Source organism: Poecile atricapillus, chromosome W (assembly GCF_030490865.1).
Source record: "Poecile atricapillus isolate bPoeAtr1 chromosome W, bPoeAtr1.hap1, whole genome shotgun sequence".
Lineage (NCBI taxonomy): Eukaryota > Metazoa > Chordata > Aves > Passeriformes > Paridae > Poecile > Poecile atricapillus.
The window spans coordinates 37,376,339-37,397,670 of NC_081288.1; the positions used below are offsets into that span (position 1 = coordinate 37,376,339).

At 36.5% G+C, this 21,332-nt stretch overlaps 1 protein-coding gene across 2 annotated transcripts in view; it reads right to left on the minus strand.

The window, feature by feature from the left end:
* The window catches only part of LOC131592163 (acyl-CoA synthetase short-chain family member 3, mitochondrial-like), a 65,530-nt gene that overhangs the window by 36,522 nt on the left and 7,676 nt on the right, over nt 1–21,332 (minus strand). The window contains exons 3-8 of one of the 2 annotated variants that reach the window (XM_058863479.1): nt 17,306–17,494; nt 12,399–12,533; nt 11,969–12,109; nt 9,644–9,724; nt 9,466–9,561; nt 2,877–3,028 (exon numbers count right to left, since the gene is read on the minus strand). In XM_058863479.1, coding sequence (XP_058719462.1) covers nt 2,877–3,028; nt 9,466–9,561; nt 9,644–9,724; nt 11,969–12,109; nt 12,399–12,533; nt 17,306–17,494 — 794 coding nt within the window. The remainder of the gene's footprint in view (nt 1–2,876; nt 3,029–9,465; nt 9,562–9,643; nt 9,725–11,968; nt 12,110–12,398; nt 12,534–17,305; nt 17,495–21,332) is intronic. The other variant, XM_058863480.1, reaches the window with a different exon arrangement.

The following is a 21,332-nucleotide window of genomic DNA, read 5'->3' on the forward strand; positions in this document are numbered from 1 at the left end:
TATCCTCTTAGCAGCATGTGTCAAATGTCAATTCTGTGAAAAAAATATTTCCTTCTAACAGTTTTGAATTTAGTACTTTAATTTCATATTCTCTTGTTCCCGCATTATGAGACAGATAATGGAAGTTTCTTATCTACTTTATATTCATTATTTCTGTATAGTTTTTATGCAGTGTCATATTTCTTTCTAAAGTACATTATTATATGGTATCAGATGAAAAACCTAGAATCTCTAAATGCTCTTGATATAAAATTGCAGAACATTCTCAACTGACGAAAAGTCAAGGAAGCAGACTATAGGACACAAATGGAAAATTATTACTTGTACATTAATCTAAACTGCTGAGTTGTTACCCCATTCCATGCAAAACCATCACTTGTCACTTGTTTGGAAATTAGAACAATCCAGCTCACAACCATTATGCCAATTACAGGATGAAGTGTGATTCCAAATATGGGAAGAGTTAATGTCTTGGTATTATGAAGCTACTTTCAGAAGAGGAGAATGGATTCAAAGACCTGAACAGAATATGCTCAGTTAGATAAAGCTCATGGAATTTGGATGTTACTTGTTTTTCAAATACAAAAGACAGCAATGCTCAGCATCACTGGATGTTATCAAAAACTGTCTTTAGATCTCTATAAATATGTGGTTGAACAGGGCTTTTGACCTACAGTATTAAAAACTAAACATCTGTTTTACTGCTAAGCATGAGGTGTGTTTAACACATAGGTGGAATTTTGTGTCAAAAAGCAAAAAAATTTCAAGAATTGGCTCCAATAAATGCAAGGAATGTAAAGCATACATACTAGAACCTTTGGAAAACTCATATATAATTTTGTACAGAGGCCAGTGATGCCAAAAACATCAGTTCTTAACAGAAATGTATTTACCTTATGTCATTTCAAAATAACACAAGTTTGTTTATAATTCAATTTACTCATGTAAATCAAATACTCCCTTATGTATGGAAGCTGGCATTACCTACCACCTCTTTATCAGCAACTGTCATTTTTAACATGATGTTTTTTGAAAGTGGCATTGACTTCTACCATTTATTTAACAGAACATTTCAGAAACAAAATGTGCTATGGTGGAAGCCTCTTTCAGGACTGCATCCCTGAATGCAGTCTCGAAAGTAAGGATCCATCTTAGTGCATGTAGCAGAAAGACATTTCAAAGATTCTTCACCATGTAGCAAAGAAGAAAGCATCATAGATCAAGCAAATGAACTAAAAGTAAGACTGCTTTCAAACTGAACCAGACAGCATTCACTTGACCTTGAATAGAAAAGTCTATCCAAGTAACACCCAAACCCAAGTATTTTCCTAGAATGGAAATTTTAATCCCCTGACAGACTTTCTTAACAACTGCACCTACTAGATATTCAATGCTGCATTAGAGGGTTTAGTAAGGAGACATCACATCCCAGTGAATGACATGATCCAAAGCTGAGTGAACTATGACACAACTGAAGCTGCAGACAAGTGGAGAAGCTCATTTGATATGACTGAATAGGAATTATGAAATACCTCTTTACATCTGTGGCAACTGATAGTGCAAGTAGACTCTTATCTAGAATTCTCATTTGGCCAGAGAATGTGACAACTTATAAAGCAGGTTAGCAGATTGCCCATTAAATGAATACTCTGAAGACAAAGTAATTGCCTAAGAAATGCCAAGGAACAGCAATTAAATTTTCTAGCATCTGAATTACTTTCTTGTCAATAAACGTCATAAGACAATAGTGCATTAGTGTCCCAAATGAGCTTGTTTCTTACTTCAAGAAGGAGTAAGGATTGATGATAGCAGTCAAAACAGATGGAAGAAAGTAATGATAAGCTTGTAATGAATACCTCAGGAATAAACCCAGCTTACTAATAATAAACTTTCCTGAGCAATTAAGAATGTGGAGGTCTAATGAAGCTACATGGCTTTGCATCTTCCCCTTCTCTTTGAACAAGGGTGATAATAGATATTCTTGTGACTGAATACTGCCTACAATTGGACATAGTCCCTGTTTGATGCTGGGCAAATCATTCAAATTCAAGATTACATGTGGTCCAAACCCATGTAATTTTCATTTTTAGAATGTTTACCATAAGATACAGAAACTTGGTCTGCGGAAGTATTAAACACTCACAAATCTAAGTTACTGTGAGAAACATTTCATAAATATAATGCTAATACCACGTTTTAACCATATAATACCATGATCTTCAAAACAGTGGCATTTCAGTGGCTCAGACTAGATATTCAAAACTAACAGAAGACTTTGACCTTAATCTCTCTGTGCCTCAGCCTCCCATCTGCAAAATACAGATAATACTACTTTCTCACCTCACAGGGGATTTATTAGAATAGGCTCAGTCAAGACTTTGAAGCATGCTGATAGTATAGTGCTAAACACCTTAAAAGCAGTACAGGACAGCAAATAGCTCTTTGGACACATAATCATAAACAATAACAAAGTTTTGGGAGAGCAACCAAAACATTGACTAGCTTCTGATTAAACAAACACTAAAGATCCTTGACAAAATGAGAGGTCATGAGAGGTCATGAAGAAAAACAGTATGGGGTGACATAATCCAAGGCTGTGTAACAGAGTATAAGCACAGGGGAGTAAAGTAAAAGATGGGAGAGGAATCCTAACTCAATAAAAGCTCTTAACATTAAGAGTCATAGACTTTTTGACAGCTTCCATCTCCTCAAAACTATCAGTAGAAATTTACAAGCAAATATGTGTACATCTAAATTTTCAAGAATAGATTAAAATGGCACTCTACAGAGGTGGGCAAAACCCCAGATACTCTGTTATTCTTAGTTCATGCAGCCTGTTTCTGGAAAAAACTGCTTCCAGTGTATCCTTACTTCACCTTTTCAGCAAGTACTGCTTTCCCAAGGCTGCCTCAGGGTCCTGCTGACGGATTGCTCTAATTGCAGTTGGTGAAGTAAAGAAGGCAGCTACTTCATGCTCTGCTAGCACACGGAAATAGGCACCAGCATCTGGCGTTCCCACAGGCTTCCCCTATGGAGAGAGTAATTTAAAATGTCACAGGATAAAAATACCTCATAATTCCTTGACAGTTCAAGGCTTGAACACATAACAGTAGAGGTAGCACAGCAACAGAAGTAATTTCAAGTAAGACTTCAAAGGAGGCTTTGTTAAAAATAATAATACTCTGAGTGTATTCACTTGTAGAAATAAATTCATGAGTTTGGGAGCCATCCCTTACATGAACACAGCACATATTAGTTACTACTTAGAAAATTAGGACAAATGGACATGCAAATGAAAAGACAGACACAAAGATATGTTAATACACTGGCAGCAGAGAGAGTCATGTCTGTATCTACCCTGAGATGGAGTTCAGAAAACACCCACACTCCTTCTGAACAAGGAGTCTCTGGACACAGCGGCACTGCAACTATATTCCCATGCACAGATAGCTTTTTCTTACCCAGAAATTTTTCTCAAATCTGGAATAATAATAATGATAATCCCACTTAGCTGCTTACAATTGGCTTTTTGGAACCTTCATGCTACCCCACATGAAGCCTGGAAAGATCCTAAAGGGTTCCCTATTCTATTCTAGTGTGCTATCAGACTGTGGCCTGCTTTGGGGTTGGGTTTTTCTTGAGCTAAAGAGCATAGTCAAGAGAACTGTACACAGAAGTAATAATTTATGACAAATTGTTCAATGGTAAGTAATCCTAATAAAAAATAATCAAGAATACTTTTCTGTGGTGAAAATATGAAAAGCAGTCAGCACAGAATCATATAGTCACAGTCTTACTGTATGTGTAATTACCACAATCCATGAACTGCTCCATACATATTCTGAAATTTAAAGGTGATGTTAATGTAGAATGAGTTTTAGCTCTACAGGTATCACTATAACCTTTTCACTAGAAAGGCCACACTTAAAAGATAAACTTTGACAGAGCACACACGTCAAGAGACACACAATTTTCCTACTGCATCCAGCTGGGCCCGAACACTGGCAACAGCACTGGTGAACCATTAATCAAATTCAAAGAACATAGGACAGCCAGGGCTGGATATATTCCAGGGATTTTGCAGCCTTATGGTGAGATGCTGCTTCAAGTGAGAAGTGTTCTCAAAAAGAGGTGCACCATAAAAGACTTTAAAATTAGACAAAATAGAGTGCACAATTGAAAAGCTATATTTTAAAAAGTATTAAGCAAGCTGCGAGAAACAAAAAAAAAAAAAAATAAAATAAATTAAAAATAACAGTTCCCAGCCCAAGTAGCAGAGTGTAGTATAATCAACACCAAAACCCCTCTTTTTGCAATTAGCCTATCCTTAATTATCAAAAATAAATGCAAAATTATGCTTGTTGAAAAAGTGAGTTACATCCTTTTTCCTGTTGGATAACAGTACCCAAAGAAAAATCTTTCACCAGACTGTCTTGAAGCAACACCCTAGCAGACTTCTTCATCACAACTTTCATGTGCTCATCAGAATTTGTTCAGGAACCTGTGTTCAAGTTGATGCTCTCTCCCTGTAATGTGCAGATCTGTAAGCACCTAGTTAAGAGTTCAAGCCCACATCATTAATACTAAAACAAATGGCCTCAGTCTCTGAAAAATGCCAAATTGCCACAAGCTTCTCATTACCTAATTATGTACTTCAACTAGTATCAATCACCTTGGACACCGAAACACCTAGCTGTGGAGCAAGTTGAAATTGGTTAGTCTGCCAGTAATAAAGTGGGCTGTTACTTTTAACCAAATGGAAATATCCAGAGCCCATAAACGGGCTATGTCTGGCCCAGAGCACACCCACTCCCTCTCAGATCCCACTTCACACCAGATCTCTGCCTGACCTATGTCACAGACACGGTTGTGCCTCAACCTCCAGCAAGCCTGAGCCTGACAGTATCTTCCACACAAACTGTTAAACCCTCAGGAGTGCTTCAGTAAAAATGCAGGACTCTGACAGGTGGATATTAATGTCACAGGTAAGCAAAAAGCAGTTTAGGTTTGGAGTTACCAGTCTCAGATATAGGAGAAAACCAAATAAAACACAAACAGTAGAAAGAGGAGAAAATTCACCTAACAGTTGATAGGATATATAACCCAGAGAATAAGATATTCATTTAGGAAAAAAAAGAAAAAATCTGGCACAGGTGTAAAATATTCTTACTGATTCTGCAGAAAAACTTCCCAAGTGTCTTGGAAGCTGTTCAGAGTTCAGCAAATGTATAAACAAAAATGGACATAATGTGTGAGACTGAAATGGTTAATGGCTCAAACATTTTTAATATCACTGAAGGACTTTGCCCACTGTAGAAAAGTGTGCAAAGAAGCTCATCCATGACCACCAAAGTCCATTCCTCTGAATATGCCTCCTGATAGGAATTTGGACTGTGAGTTAAGTCACCTGACAGGGAACTTGAGATGAGATAAAGATGGCACTACTGCCCAATTACCTCCAATCTAAGCAGAAGTAAACATAGCTGGGAAAGAAGAATGCATCCAAGAGGGAGGAAGTGAGTTTTTGGGAGTGTGATGGCAAAACTGGTCCACATAAGACAGAGGGAGTGAACATCCACCACCATGGGACAATCATGTGAGAATGGCTCTCATGTCTTAGAAGGAATCATAAACCATTAAAGACCCCCCAAAGGTCCCCAGACTCATTCCTCAGGCCTTCGACCAGAGAACTGCACGTGATTCAAAGTTTTGCAACCGATTCAGATGCTCCTGCATACGACAGTGTAAAACTCCCTCATAGTGAAGGTGCTTGGGCATGCATGCTTGAATGTATATTAGTACTCATTTAATTCTATGTTTCATGGAACCCCCACCACAGAAAAGACCAGAAGAGGACCAACAGGATCCTCCTGGATCCACAGGAGGGGTGACCAACTTTTCCTTAAATATGTCTCTCTTTCTTTTCCCCTCCTCTTTCTTATATTTCTTTCTATCTCTCTCTCTACTTCACATTTACTGATAAATAAAATCCATACTATTGACTTTGGCATATGGTCTTGTTTGCACCTTTATTAATCTCCCTAATAATCAGATTGTAACACATAAGCAAACCATATCTGAAACAGTGCAAATTAATTTCAGAGCCCAAAACCTACAAATAAAATTGCCAGAGAGAGTAGTCATTTATTATACAAAAAATTTAAGAAGTACTGCCATATCCCATGAAGGGTTATTACCATCTGTAATTTTTATTTTTAAAACTTAGCAATATAAGCAGTAAACCACAGGGTAATTGAATTCAGAATATGTTGACAGACTGCTGAGTCAATTGGGGACTGAGCTACTTCCATGAGATAATCCCACTGAATTTCTGCAGAGATCAGTTCGAGACCTGCTGCTATTCAGTATTCACATTGATACTGGAGATTAAAACTGATTTTTAAAAGTTACTGGCAATAATATCTATGGTTGACAGGAAATGACAGCACAGTAAATGGGAACAGGACAGTTAGAAAGAGAGTGATCAGTCTCACCTATTTAAAAGAGAAAAGAAAGAACAGACACTTCTTGTATCAGCTAGAAAGATTCCCACAGAAAAGACCTACCAAGAGACTCTGAGACAGACAAACAGACAGGAACATTTTTCTGGAAGCACTCAGATTTAGCATGCAATTTATGAGATATCGAACAGCTGAGTGAACATCCTCAGGCAAAATGTGCTGATGGTGTATGATTTCACACATGATTATCAAAAAAGATTCACAGACACCATCAAGGGGATAGGAAAGTTCTTGTACGGCGAAAGTGAGAAGCCACCAGGATAGATTATTTGAGGAATGAGACATGGAAGAAGAGCTATAATAAAATGCCCAACAATGCAGGAGTAAGAGGGCATCAATTCACTTTCTGTCTGACCCCTAACAACAATGGGTTCTTCAATTACCACTAAATCCAAAATTATGAGAAAATTCTCTCTGTATAGAAAATGTTGTGCATGGAACTCATTGTCACTAAAACTTGCTGATGCCAAAGCACACACAAAATTGCGACACATCAGGATTCAAAAGAAAATGCTCACAGAGGCATTCATCCTTCTGATGGTGACCCTGCTGCCAAAGCTCCACTAAAGACTTGAGATGGCATGTCCTACTGAATTCGCTCAACAATCACTATGGGTGACAGCAGAGTGATGCCTGCCAGACTTCAGAGACAGTGTTTGCTTTGTAAACTGATGATACTGGCTTACAAAAACAGCAACAAAGTTCTTGGCTGTCTCCAAGAACTGTGCCAAAGAACAGCAATTTCAAAGTTGTTGCTCTTATGTACTCTACAAATCTGCTGCAACTACAGGACTCCAGGGATCCTTGTGAGACACTCCAGGCACACAGATGTCTTACTACAGCTCTGTGTGGGGCTCCTATCTCTGACCTAGACCACTCAAATGAAGTCTTTAGTGCCTGGTTCTTGACAAGCATGGGTATCCTCTTCCTTACCCTTGCTTCAGTTAAAAGTCCCAAACACACAACTCTGCTTTTTTCCTGACATCACAGGACCACAAGTACTAACTAGACTTTGTCTTCACTGCCCTGTTGCTTAGAGCTTGAAACCCCATTAGCAAGAGCAACCCAGAGTGGGCTCTAGCTTATTTGTTGCTGAAGTTTTGTCATGTTGTGGAGAAAAACAACCCAGGACAGATTATTTAAAACAAAGCAACCAAAATAAAAAATACACTTGATTTTGCATTCAAAAGAATTCATCATAATTTTCGCATTCCTGACAATGGCATAACAGCAAGTGAAAACTAAAAGCACAGTTTGCATAGTAATTGTTAAAATGACAAATTGTCACCTAAGTAATTTAAAAATAAACAAAACACTTGAAGTAGTGAGTGTATGAAGTCAGCACAGTTTACATTCAGTAGTGATTGCCCACAAGCAAAAGGAATGTGATGTTCTTCCCCCATGGCTAAACAGCACACTGATACTCCCTAACCCAAAATAAATAATTAGCCAACCACTTAGGAAATTGGACTAAAAATTACCAAATATTTACTATTAACACAGACTTCTGAGCAGAGGAAAAATCATGCACTATTCTCTTTGTAAATATTAATTTTATTCCTGTGTGTACAGACACCTTCCTTTTCCTCCCATTATTAACTCTCAAAAAGATGATGCTTATGTCATGAACACCATCTGAAGCCTTGATTAGTGGCATCTCAGAGAAGAAAAACGGGAAATGTACCATTTCTATTTAATAATGATCTCACCAAGAGCAAAAAATCACAAAGCAGATATGTAGGTCAACTTCCTATTAACTCTAATTTTTCTTTATGTTCACTGTTAAAAAAGTAGGGTTTTAATTCTTTTTGCTTTACAACAGTTTAAACTCAGAGGTACCTTTACAAGGACAATAAGCACATTGATCCCCATGCATTCACGTAGAGATAAAACTTCACTGTAAGACAACTATGCAATAGAAAATGCTGAAGGAGTCCTTAATTCAGCTCCTATTCCTTTTTGGCTTATGCTACACCTGCTAAAATGAAAACCTCTTCATTGCAGTGATTCTCTTCTGACAATTCATGCCACAATTTTAATGTGGTCTAGCACATCATCAGTGTTCAAAAACAGTCACTATAAAACTATCAAAGTCTTTTTAATATCTGCAAGCACTTGCCAATTTTCTTACACTGCTTTCCTCTTCTGCTTAACTATTGTGGTGGTGCTGAGTTAATCCCCTTAGAATGAAGAATCTAATTAACATCTATTAGGCACTTAAACATTAATTAGACTATAGTAATTTGGTACTCGATCTAATACAATATTTGAGTCTACAAATGTGCATTTCTGCTACTGGGTGCTCTTTCTTACTCAGAAAAATCAACAATAAATTCTGAAAAAATAACAATGTAAGGCAGCATGATTGCTTTTTTTGAGCAGCAAAGGATGCCACAGGCCACTCTATCTGGACTAGTCTCCTCTCCACATCACTAGGTTTTATCCCCTGAAGTAAAGGACTAAGCCCCAAATGTCATCTGAGTCTTGGGCTCGGTTTTTTTGAGTGATAAAGAGGAAAGAAGAGAGAAGTCTCCTTAGAAGTTCTGGTTTCAACCATACAGCTCTCAATTACATCCAGCTAAAATTCAGTAAGTATTTTCATTACAAGACATGCAAAACACAACACCCTCTCCTAATTCCAAAATAAAGGTAGTCTAATCAATAACACAGGTACACTCCACCATCTGCCATTTCCAGCTCTGTTTTCATTCTTTACACCACTAACCATCACCTTTCACACAAATCTAGACAAGCTTGAAGGACACTGAATTAAGTTTTCCTTAAAAATTACTGTAATAGGTGGGAGGGTATAAACACTGAAGGTACACACACAATTTAAATATCTGTGGCATGAAGAATACACAGGCATAAACAGGATCATCTGAATCATCAGTTGGAGGAGATGCTGCCATTTCCAAGGGGGATTTTTTAGACTGGATCATACCTCATACAAAACTGTAGTATTACCATGAAGAAGAGGTCCATAGCAAATGTAGGAATGACCAACAACCCAGCCTAAATCAGAAGCTGCCCACCATACCTAAAATGAATATGAACAAAATTATAGTTAGGAGTTACAAGAGGCACTCAAAAATGTTTACATGACATTTAAATAGAATTACCTCACCAGGTTTGAGGCCATATACAGCCGACATGGTCCAGTTTAGCATAACTGCATAGCCACCAGTTGGTCTCACAACACCCTAAATGAGAAAATTTGAGTATTTAAGTATTCAAGATTAAGATTTGAAGGATACAATTATATTGCTGTCTTCAATTAAATGTTAAGGTTTTAACAGCAATGGAATGAAAGTTGTCCAACTCCAATACTTCTCACTTAAGAAAAGGATCTATTCCAACAAGAAAAGACTAACACTTCCATTAAAGAAGTAATTTTAGAAAACAAAACACAAACATACAATAAAACATTCAGAAGATAATAAAGCTAAAATTCTCTCATAAAAGTTGGATATAAAAATACTCAGTCAAATATATGCTGACAAAAAATAAGAGATTAAGCATTTAAACTGTGCCATCTAAGACTAGGCATATTTTAAAATCATTGTCTACTTTATCTGAACAATCTTTGTGCCTGCAAACTACATGATCCCTGAAAAAAATTGGGGTGAATTACCACCTGAAATATCCCTTCCTGACCTGACTCTTTTTAAAGATGTCAGAAAATTGGCTTAAACCAATATATATTCTTGGAAGTTTACTATCTTGCCTGAAGTGCACATTTCAATGCTAACTTAATACTACCCCAGTCTTCAGCTAAAAGAGTGGTTTGGAGATTAGAATGAGAGATTATCAACAGCATCATGCACTTTGGTAAACCAAAAACCAGCTCTAGAACGTCATTAACAGGAAACTTCTGGATATATTTTTCGGTATTAGTATGGTCAATATGTATTTCCTCACCTTCTAGCACATTATTCTTAGAAGAAAGAATTAAGTAAACTACGTCCCGGTATCCTGAACTAAAATTCAGATGAAATCCACTGGACCTAACAAATATGCACTGTGCAGACATTACAACACAGCTGTCTGTCTGTGCTAGGCATGGTACATTCTCTTGATGTACTTAATAGAATGAAATAGGCACTTTCAGGCCTCATCCAAGAAATAAGGGATGGCAGAGACACATTATCTCATTAAAATGGAGATTGCTAAGGCAGGGAATGTTTTACAAACATTTCACCAATTTCAGATAGCAGATTGCCTTTGTTCGGCTCTGCTTCTAACTTAGCCCCTGCTCTGAGATCAACAAAGTTTTTCAGGAAGGTCATAACCAAGTAGTTTTACCTGCATGAGCATTTAAATTAAATTACTTAAATAAATAAAAATGTTATTTTATTCACTGAGAGTTACTTATTGTAGCTTACTGCTGGTTGAAAATCTCTCTCTTTTAAGGGGGATTGACTCAAGGTATCTATATTTTTCTATGCGGAGACAACACAGTGAATGAAGTAAACTTCTGAGAACTATTACCTCTGAGATAAACAAAGGGTCTTATCTTGGGTTTTTTGACAATATAACTGTGTTATTTAGGATATATATGTTGTGTTCAAGGGTCCACATTGAAGGTAAAAGCAGAAGATATCAGCAAAACTGATGTTTGTTTTCCCTTACATCCTAAGAGATTCTGAACTTTATAAGCAACACCATTAAATAATTTTTTAGCAGTAGAATTGCTCTTTCCAGGGTATGTGACTCTGTCTGAATCAGTGGTGGTAAGACTATCACCAGAAAATTATATTCAGCTTTTCCTCCAAACTGTAAAAGTGCATTCTAAGTACCCAGCAGAGTTCACTTTTAAAATACAATCCTTTAAAAATACATTGTTAAAACTAATTTACATTCAAAAGCAAACATTTTCAAAGAATACACTTTGTCAATTTTCACTTAATTTAAACTTCTATTTTCAGGGTATTATGCACTCAGAATTGTACAGTAACACAAGTGCTCGGAACAAGCTTTATTTCATTTAATCTGTCATGTCATTCACCATGTCTTATCTACAAAGAAAATCAGCTAAAATGTAAATAATGAACAAAGTTAGTCAGCAATAAATGCTATCACGCAAGTGATATATTAACTGGTCTTTTCATTAAGTGAAGGCTTATCTAAGAAAGTTAAAACACAGAAGATAGTACTGAATAAACGACATTGTGCTATCCTCTAAAGTTTATTTTGCAGAAACATTTGAAGCAAATGCATCTTATCTCTATACTACTACTATTTAAATTAAAAAACAGGGTTTATTCCTAGACCCTGCCTTTAAAATAGTGAAATATGAATAAACGAGATTAAACTATTTGTAGCAATGCTTATCATTTATAGCACTCTGCTCTGGAAAACATTTTCAATTTTTTCAATTAAATATTTTTTCAAGGGGAACTGCAAATAGTTGGTCACAGACACTTAGACTACTGATAGTCTTTTACCTTGGGCAAACCTGTTGTTCCAGAAGTATACAGAATATAAAGTGGATGGTCTGAGGGAACGGAGACACATTTTGAATACTGTGCTTTTGCAAGCTCTTCTTCCCAGTCAAGATCCCGACCTTTGGTAAGAGGAACATGGCCCTGCCCATTGAAAAATAAGAAAATTGTCAAAAGAAAACCACATGGAATAAATGGAATTAATTCAAAAAACATGTACTATTCATATTTTTTATACAGTACTATTCAATTTTCAGTAATCTCTCTATTGCATTAGTTCTATTTAGTATTTAAATCTCATGAATACAATGCTCGCCCTTAAAATCAAAAAACAAAATACAATAGACGCAGTAAAATATTTCTTGCAAAAAAGTAAAGGCACATGCAGAAACATGTGAAAGGTAACATAAAGGCACTACAACTGTACACCCACCAAATTAGGTCGTTGGTAAACGAGAACTTTATCAGGTTTGCTCTGTACCCTTGCCAGTGCTGCTTCTAGGAGAGATATGTATTCCACTTTCCTTTTCGGTTCTACTCCAAAACTCGCTGTTACAATAAGTTTGGGCTAAAAAAAGAAGATAGTTAATGTGTACATTTGCAATGTATTTTAGATATGTAACCTAGTAACATTTCTATTAAACTCAATGTATACAATTTATCCTTACATAATCAGACACAGGGGTTTAGATCAGTTTTCTAGAGTAAATCAAGTTTGTGTAATCTTGCTGTCCATGCATCTGCTTTTTGTTCGGAAGAACATTAATGCCTTCTGACACTTCACTATTTTCAAACACATTTAAGTAAGAAATCAACAGCATTAACTTCTTATTAGTTGTACAAATATTAATGAACACAGAGAGAAACCCCTGTCCATCTTAGCTCCTCCACTAAGGAAAAATGGTGCAGTGATGTCAACAGTTAGCTGTACTGTTTTGCTTTCGACCTAATGCTTCCAATTTCATATTTCAATACTAGCTGAAGAACTTTGGCTTTTTCACAGCCTGCAATAAATGTAACAGGAGAGAAAACAGAAGAAAGAGGGAAAAGAAGGCAAACAAGAGATGGCAGGAAACTAGAAATACAGGAAGAGAATAAGGTAAAGTCATAATGCACATGAGGGAAGTAAGGCTAGAGTTTCTCAAGAGATGGTTGAAGGTATAAAATTACTGAAAATCAGATTTGGGTAGTTCTGGGGCTTTTTAGACTAATACCTATTTCCAAATGTGGATTTCACATCTTTGTCAATAAACTAACCACAGCTTTTATGTAAGACTTCCTTAGTGAAGAAATCTGCATACTTAGGTCCAAAGATTGGTATTTTTATTTTTTGTTTTTCAGGGGAGAAAAAGTAGCACCAAAGAAACTATGTGTTAGAACATATTTTACTTAGAAAAGAACAAGTCCTCAATCTCTGTTGTTTTGAAGTTTTAGAAGTTTATTTATCATCTGGTGCTCAGATTGATCAAGCTAGTTTACTAATTGTGTGCATTAGCATAAATCTCATTAAGTAGGCGTAAAACACAATGTCACAGTTAAATTAAATTCAGTAGAGGAAGCACAGATTAAATTGTTTTCTTATGCAATAATAAAATGTTTCCTGTCCAAATCTGTCATTCAGGAAAGATCCCTAATTGGTGTGTATTCAAAATAAAGATTTTGCATGAGCTTCAAAATTTCAGCATTCATTGATTTTCCTTTTTGGAATGCACTGATTTAATTGAAGATGATACAATAAAATGCAGTTAAACTGAAAATTCATTGGTAGGCCACCCTGAAGTTAGACTATAACATATACAATGTACACAGTTCTGTTCAAGTGTTAAGATGAAAGACTCTTGTTATCACTAGCATTATAGCAATTTGTAAATGATGCCACCTGTGCTCATCAACTGCTTTGCAGGTAGTAAGGACATCTAAAAATAACCAATGCTAATTTAGCTAAGGTGATGTACTACCGAAGTGAAGAAGCATCATGGATCATTCTGGGCAAATCAAAGGCCCTCTACTGAGGGGCTCTTTTCATCCCTCTGCCTAATGACATTATCTCCCCTGCACGCCTGCTTCCAGATTGCTTTCATACATCCATTTCTCTGACTCCATGTAGTTCTATATGTTAAGATTAGACAGGAGTATAACAAGTTTGAAGAAAAACCAGGGAGAGTTCAAGGGTCTGCCGGAGAAGAAATGACAGAGCTAGTGAGCTTTAGGAAAAAACAACAACATAATAAAGTAGAAATGAGATAAAGCAAGACCCAATAGTACAAGTTGTAGGTGCAAGACCAACACTTCTATTCTATTTTGCAGACTCCTACAAATTCTTCTATACTCTCTAATACTCAAGTGACACAGCTGACACTGCTGAAGGAAGGGATGCCATTCAGAGGGACATGGACAAGCTCAAGGAGTAGGCCCATGACAACTTAGTAAGCTTCAACAGGGCCAAGTGCAAGGTCGTGCACCTGTGCCAAGCTAGGCCCCCCAAAATCAGTGCACTCTGAGGAATGTGAAGGGATTGAGAGCAGCCTGGCCAAGAAGGACTTGGGGATACTGATGGATTAAAAGCTAGACATGAGCAATGACTGCTGCAATAGAACTAAGAGGTAATGGTATTAAACTCTAAGAGGGTATGTTTAAACCAGATATAAGGAAGAAATTCTTTGCAATGAGAGTGGTGAAATACTGGCACAGGTTGCACAGAGATGATACATCGCACAGAGATGCGCCATCCCTGGGAGCATTCAAAGTCAGGTTTGAGGGCTCTGAGCAACCTGATCTGACTGAAGATGCCCTGCTCATTGCAGGGAAGTTAGATTAGATGACCTTTGAAGGTCTCTTCCAACTGTTCCATGACGGTATGAGTTTACCTACTGCTTTGATATTACAAATTATATATTCCCAGAATCAAGTGAAAGAAAGGTGACAAAAAAATCTAGTTCTCATGCTCTATCACTTCATCACAATTCACTGCAGAATACCTGTAACTGCTAACACATGACACAAGTAGAAATTACCGGCCTCAGGACTTTGCAGCATTCCCAGACCTACTTAAAATTCAAGATAAATTAAGGTAAGTTGGCCAAGGGTACCTTTTCATAGTCACTAGAAAATGCTTGTTACTTCTTTCACTCAGACTTTCCAACAGCGTATAAAGTTTGATCTTTCTTCTATAAGAGCATCTTACAGCCAGCTTTCCACTGCACATCTTTAACACTTTCCAATTAATTTTACCAACATCATGCCTTGTACTGCAGCATCTAAACCAATTCACATAAAAGCCTAATAAAAAGGTTTGGTTATTGTGCAACTGCTTTATTTATTCAGCATTTTTACTGTCTATCACAGGTACTTACAGGTAGCCTCAGAAGTGTGTAATTCACTTATCATGAAAGCTTTACCACGCTGAAAATCGGGGCATGTTTTGAAATTTAGAGTGAGGATGTGCTTCTCCTTACTCACATTTTCATTATACATCAGATAGACCAAAAATCATCCATAACACTGCCTTATAAAGAACCAAAAGGCAATGTAAATTAGGACTTAGTCCATGGTTTGTAACTAATAATTATATAGCTAACACTTCAAAAGAGTTGCTATGTGACCTTGGGTAGAAAACTTAAGACTTCCTCTCTTTTCATTTCAATGCATGAAGCGAGGATTATGATTATTGTGCTCACTCCCTTTTTTTCCCTGGGGAAAAACCATTGGGATTAACTAGTTAATAATTGCAAAATACTCTAAAAGTAAACATGCTAGATCATTTGTACTGTAGCAACCTCCGTTTTTAAAGATTATAATTTTTTCTTCTACATTTTTTTTACCTAATTACAGCTTGCTAAAAAAACTGGAGAAGTGGGAAGAAAGACAGGGAAAACTAGGGAGCTGTTGTTAGTCTTTTTTCATCATTCTAACAAACCATTTTGGCCATTTTATTAACATCTTTGTTAAAGCATCAAGGAGAGGAGAAGAAATGCATTCAACTCTATTTACAGATATTTACAAAACTGAAACATCAGTCATCTGAAAAGCACTTCTGCACACAGAAATCTAAGTGAAAGTTCCACAAATCCTGGAGACTTGAACCCTACACAAAATCCTGTTTTGTCTGTCCTGTCTAAGCAACATGATTCAATGATAAGACAGCTACCAGAGAGTCTGAATCCTTCAGGTGACTGATCAAAGCGACACAGACTTTACCTTGTTCACTAGTAGAAAACAATAGGCCATTCCATTGTCAGCTGGCTTGAAACTAATGCATACACAAGCTACTAATATACCTATGTAAGATACTAAGAATAGTCAAGTCCTATTTTCATTGCATTAATGTAGACATCTCAATGCTTTATAAACAAGCTCAACTTATGCTGAACACAGAAGCCTTTAAAGCAATTCACCTCTATCAATTATGTAATCTGCACAGTCACTTATTTAGGGCAACTGTTTCTATAGATGTCCTGCTTTGTGTAGAAACTAAATGAAGCAGAATTATAGCTTGTTCTAGTTCCAGCCAGGACAGAGTTAATTTCTGTGACAGCCAGGAGGCGAATGGCCAGGATCCGGAGGTCATTCCATAGCACCTCAAGCCACACACCAGGTGGGAAGGGGGATGGGTCCTTTCTGGAGGGTGTGGTGGGGTAGTGCAGGCTCTGCATGGTTCCAATCATTTGCCTATCTTGCACTCTCTGCTATGAATATTGCTGCTGCTACTGTTCATTTATTTCATTGCTGTTTTCAGCACATTGTTCTTACCTCAACCTGATCTTTACCTTTTAGGCCTCCAGTTCTCCTCTCCACCCCACCTCAGGGAGGAGGAGAGAGAAGGGGGAACAAGGAAGCAACATAAGGTTTGGACTGTTTCAATAAGAACAATAAATTGGGGAATACCATTCCTAAATCACAACATAGCTGAAAAAATGTACTACCTTATCTGTTTAAACATCAGACAAGCCAATGAAATCACTTAGGGCTGACAGAATTTTCTTCATACACTTGATGAAAATGCTGAACGAAAAGTCAATATTAAGGAGATGCTTTGTAGAAAAAGATTGACAAACACGAAAAGAAAGTACACTCTATACAGACAACCGTGTGTTAAGCTCCTGCTTTTGTAGAAGGGGTCAAAATTGCTCACTTGGTGTCTGCTATGCAAGTATCAACCTCAGCACAGACACAGTACTTTGTTCATATTGCAACAATAGGTATTATAAACAAACTGAAGTTGTGTGCCACACAAAGACAAATGTTATCCTGTCTGGGAAAAAATCCAAACAACAGGTTTTTGACATTGACTGATAAGAATAACTAATGCAGTAGTATTTGTTGCTCCAAACAGGTTATTACCTTTGCATGATCAATGCGAACTGAAAGCTCTGTAGATGCAAATCCACCAAAAATCAGACTATGGATGGCTCCTATTCTCGCACAAGCCAGCATACAGTACACAGTCTGTGGAATCATGGGCATGTAGATAACCACACGATCTCCTTTCTTCACACCATGTTTGATCATGACATCAGCTAACTTGGAGACCTGTACTGACAAAACATCCACATTTAAAGTTTCTCCAGATCTGCTGTTGCCCCATAAAAAAACAAGTTTCATACAATCAACAGATGCACGACATCAAAGAGACAAGTCAGTATGATAAAGTTGATGTAATGTAATCAAGTCCAATAAATTTAAGACAGTTTCCTTCTTGCAAAAAACTCACTAATTTATTTTTCTTTTGTAATATAAAAATGGAAGGAGACTAATTATTGTAGTCAGTACAGCCAAAAAAAAAATCTATAGTGATGTCGAGCTATTTTTAAATGAGTCTACCAGTCATTCTTTTATTCAGGGAACAGTTTATATTTCTCAATTTTAGCTCTTAACAATGAATGTAAACAAGTAATTTCATAATGTAAGTTCTGTCCTAACTAGCTAACTTTACAAATCAGTATGTAGTAGTATTTTCTTTACTGCAGTGTCATGAACTTCGCAGAATCTTAGACAAGAAACCTTATACCCTGAACCAAAGGCAAACACAAATTCAGAGAAATACCTCGATTTAAAATTAATTTTTGCTCTCATTGTCAGATTTTAATTTTTGCTATGCAGAAACCTAAGGGAGATTCTGTACAGCAGCAAAGGACTTGAACTCAAGAAATGCAATAGACTGATCAGCAGCAATGCCTCTGTAACACCATGAGAAAATATTTATTACTTTGACAGTACACAATATTCATTGTACCGTAGTACAATATTTTGTACTACAAAATACTACTGAAATTAGTATTATTTTATAGTAGTACTTAGTATTTTGTTAGTATTTACCACATATTCTAAGTTGGATTATAGTAAGCACGGGAGCCTGTGACAAGCACTGTGAAGTTGTCCCAACCTGCTTGTTGCGGCATGGCAATGTGGCATCTTCTGAAAGAAACACTTTCATTTATATTATTTAAAAATTTGAGTTTTCTCTTTTTAAAGAATAACTCCATTCAGTCCTAGAATCCTCATTAATACACTTAAAAGAACAACAACTGCTTTGTATGTAGTAAGGATGTATAAAAATAACCAACACTAAATCAGCTACAGTGATGTACTTACCCAAGTGAAGAAGCACCATGTATCACCCTGCTCAAATCAAAGGCCCACTACTGGTTTTAACTGCTCTTTTCTGCTGTTTTACCTCTCTGCCTAATGACATTATTTCCTGTACCTCTGCTCCCATATTCCTTTTATATATCCATTTCCCACCTCACTATTTTTCTCTTCAGTGGAAATACATGTTCAGACTTTCAGCAACCTGAGACAGTAACATCCAGAAGCTCCAGAAGCATCTGCTCTGTCTTTGCATTAAATGCACAGCTCATCCACAATCAAACAGCACATTTCTACATTCTACCTGAGGATTTAAGGAAATGAAAACTCAGAAGCCCCAAGCAGGCACTCTTGCATCAGAAGATACTGCAGAAGTTCCATTTTCAGGAAGCATTGCATGAATCTATGCTGTTATTTTCAACCACAAAAAAGAACATGTTTGTAAGGCAAAGTCATCACCACACCAAGCTGAAAACTCACACCAACGAAGGTATCTATATGATTTACAAGGGACGGAACTCTTACCTGAATTATTACTTTTCAGGAGAAAACATCTTTAATGCTAGACTTATTAGTACCCATCAAATACCCATCATGTAAAACTGATATACACTATCAAAACTCAACAAAAACCAAAGACTGGACATGAACAAAGCTAGCATTTATTGCCATACCACCAGCATTTACAGTCACTTCTAAGTATAATTAGTGAAAGTAATTGTAAATAAAGATAAAAACTCTATTTCCAAAGGTAAATTACTTTTCTATACTTTCTAGTGTGAAAATATTAAAATCTACAAACACAGAGCTAACATCACCTTCTCTCAAAGCAAAAAGAAAGCTAATCATTAGCTTCCCTGCTTGTGACTCTCAAGCAGAAGGTTGACAAAAAGGCCAGACACAATGAAAATAACATTTAATGAGTATTTTATAGTCACTGTAAGTGTGGATAGGAGGCAATAAATAGTTAAACACAATGGACAAGTATTATTATTATTCATTATCATTATTTCATAATTATTAGTAATTATGAAAAAAGGCAATGCTTGCCTGCTAAAGGAAAAATACTTAATTTTTGTAATAGGAGAATCCCAGTGCCTGTAAACAAGCTATATAACTGGTTCCTGGGTATGAGAGGGAGACAGCAAAGAGATCTGCATGTACTTTCATGATTTTTATTGAAATCTATCATAGCTCAATTGTATTTAAAGCAGAACATGTGTACAGCATACAGCAGACAGGAACTACATGTCACCTGTGCAAACCCAGTAATCACTTGTCTGCACCTAACTTCCCCCCCTAAAGATCGTAATGCCACTAAAGACAACAATCCAATACAATACATGGGTATCTATGATTTTCCTTGTGCTCCTTCCCTCATCCTTCTGACAGACAGGGAACATTTGGATTATACAATAAAACACTGTCTCTATCTCCAACTATTTGGAAGACAAGGGAACATTGTAAAGCAGGTTTACATTGCACTTCAGATTGATGTGGTAGTCCTGAAACATCCAGTCTTTCTCAAAAAAAGGGAGAGGGTTGGAAAGTGAGTACTGATATTTCATTAAACTGTTAAAAGCCATGAAATCATCCACTTTGTTACAATGTGTTGTATTTACGATTTACGTTAATACAGTGTAGTACTTTATCACTCAAAAACTAACATGCTATTTCTCCACTTTTCTTCAAGTTTAAGACTTCTCACTCACTTTAATATACGTGATATTTCAGTAATAAAATCACTTGATACCAAGTGATATAATAAGAAACTCACGTAGGCTTTCAGCTTGGAAGACCAGAGCATAAATTGCACTTCTAACAAATGCATGGACCCAGTGAGCATGCTTTCACTTTTACCCAGCCACCAAATACTACAGCTGGATTAGCAGCTAAGGTTTCTAAGTCGTCTCTGAAGTAAACTCCTAGCAGTTACCAAAAGCAGTGTTGGTCCATGCCAAAAGAATTTGTCCTAAAAGATACAAAAACAGAAATCCCATTCAAAATGGTCAAAAGAGGAATTCCAAACCTTCCTGGGTTGAACAGTGACTGGGACACACAAGCACAGAATCCTTCAACGCAATATAAACTCTCCTAGACCTACAAGATCCATGAAAAAAATACAACAGCCTACGTCCCTCACATTTTTAGCAGATCTCTTTGATACTTTTGTTTTCAGGAGTCCAGCAGCTAGCAGATAAACCAAATTATTCTTATTTTACAAGACGGGACCAGGAAGCTTCAACAGACAAGCTATTAATATCAAATATTGCCTTTCACATTTATTTGCTTTTGATTAAGAGCAAACTGTAGAGAATTCAGAAACAGTATTTACACAGCACTCAGCCTCCAGCAAGATTATAATGAACTTCTGAGTGAGTACTACATACATCAGAAAACTTAAACCAGTTCTTCCACTTGATTTTGCAATGCTCTGTAACAAAAAATGTAGATGAAAGAATGTGTATGTCAAATAGCAGAATTTTTTCACTTTGCACAAATTCACCATGTCTTAAGACAATTAATACACTTACAGAGATATAAGTTTAGGAGATTTAATAAAATATCAAGCTTAAAAAGCAGGAAGGCTACTTTTCAGAGGAAATTTCTACCAATCAAGTTCACATAAAATAATTTACATTAAAATGTTTTATTCCTGCATTAAAAAAAACAAGTATTATTATTATATGCAACATATGTATAGATTGATTTCATATATAGACATATATTTGCATATATGTTATGTATATATCATAATTATTGAATAATTCGAATTGAATTG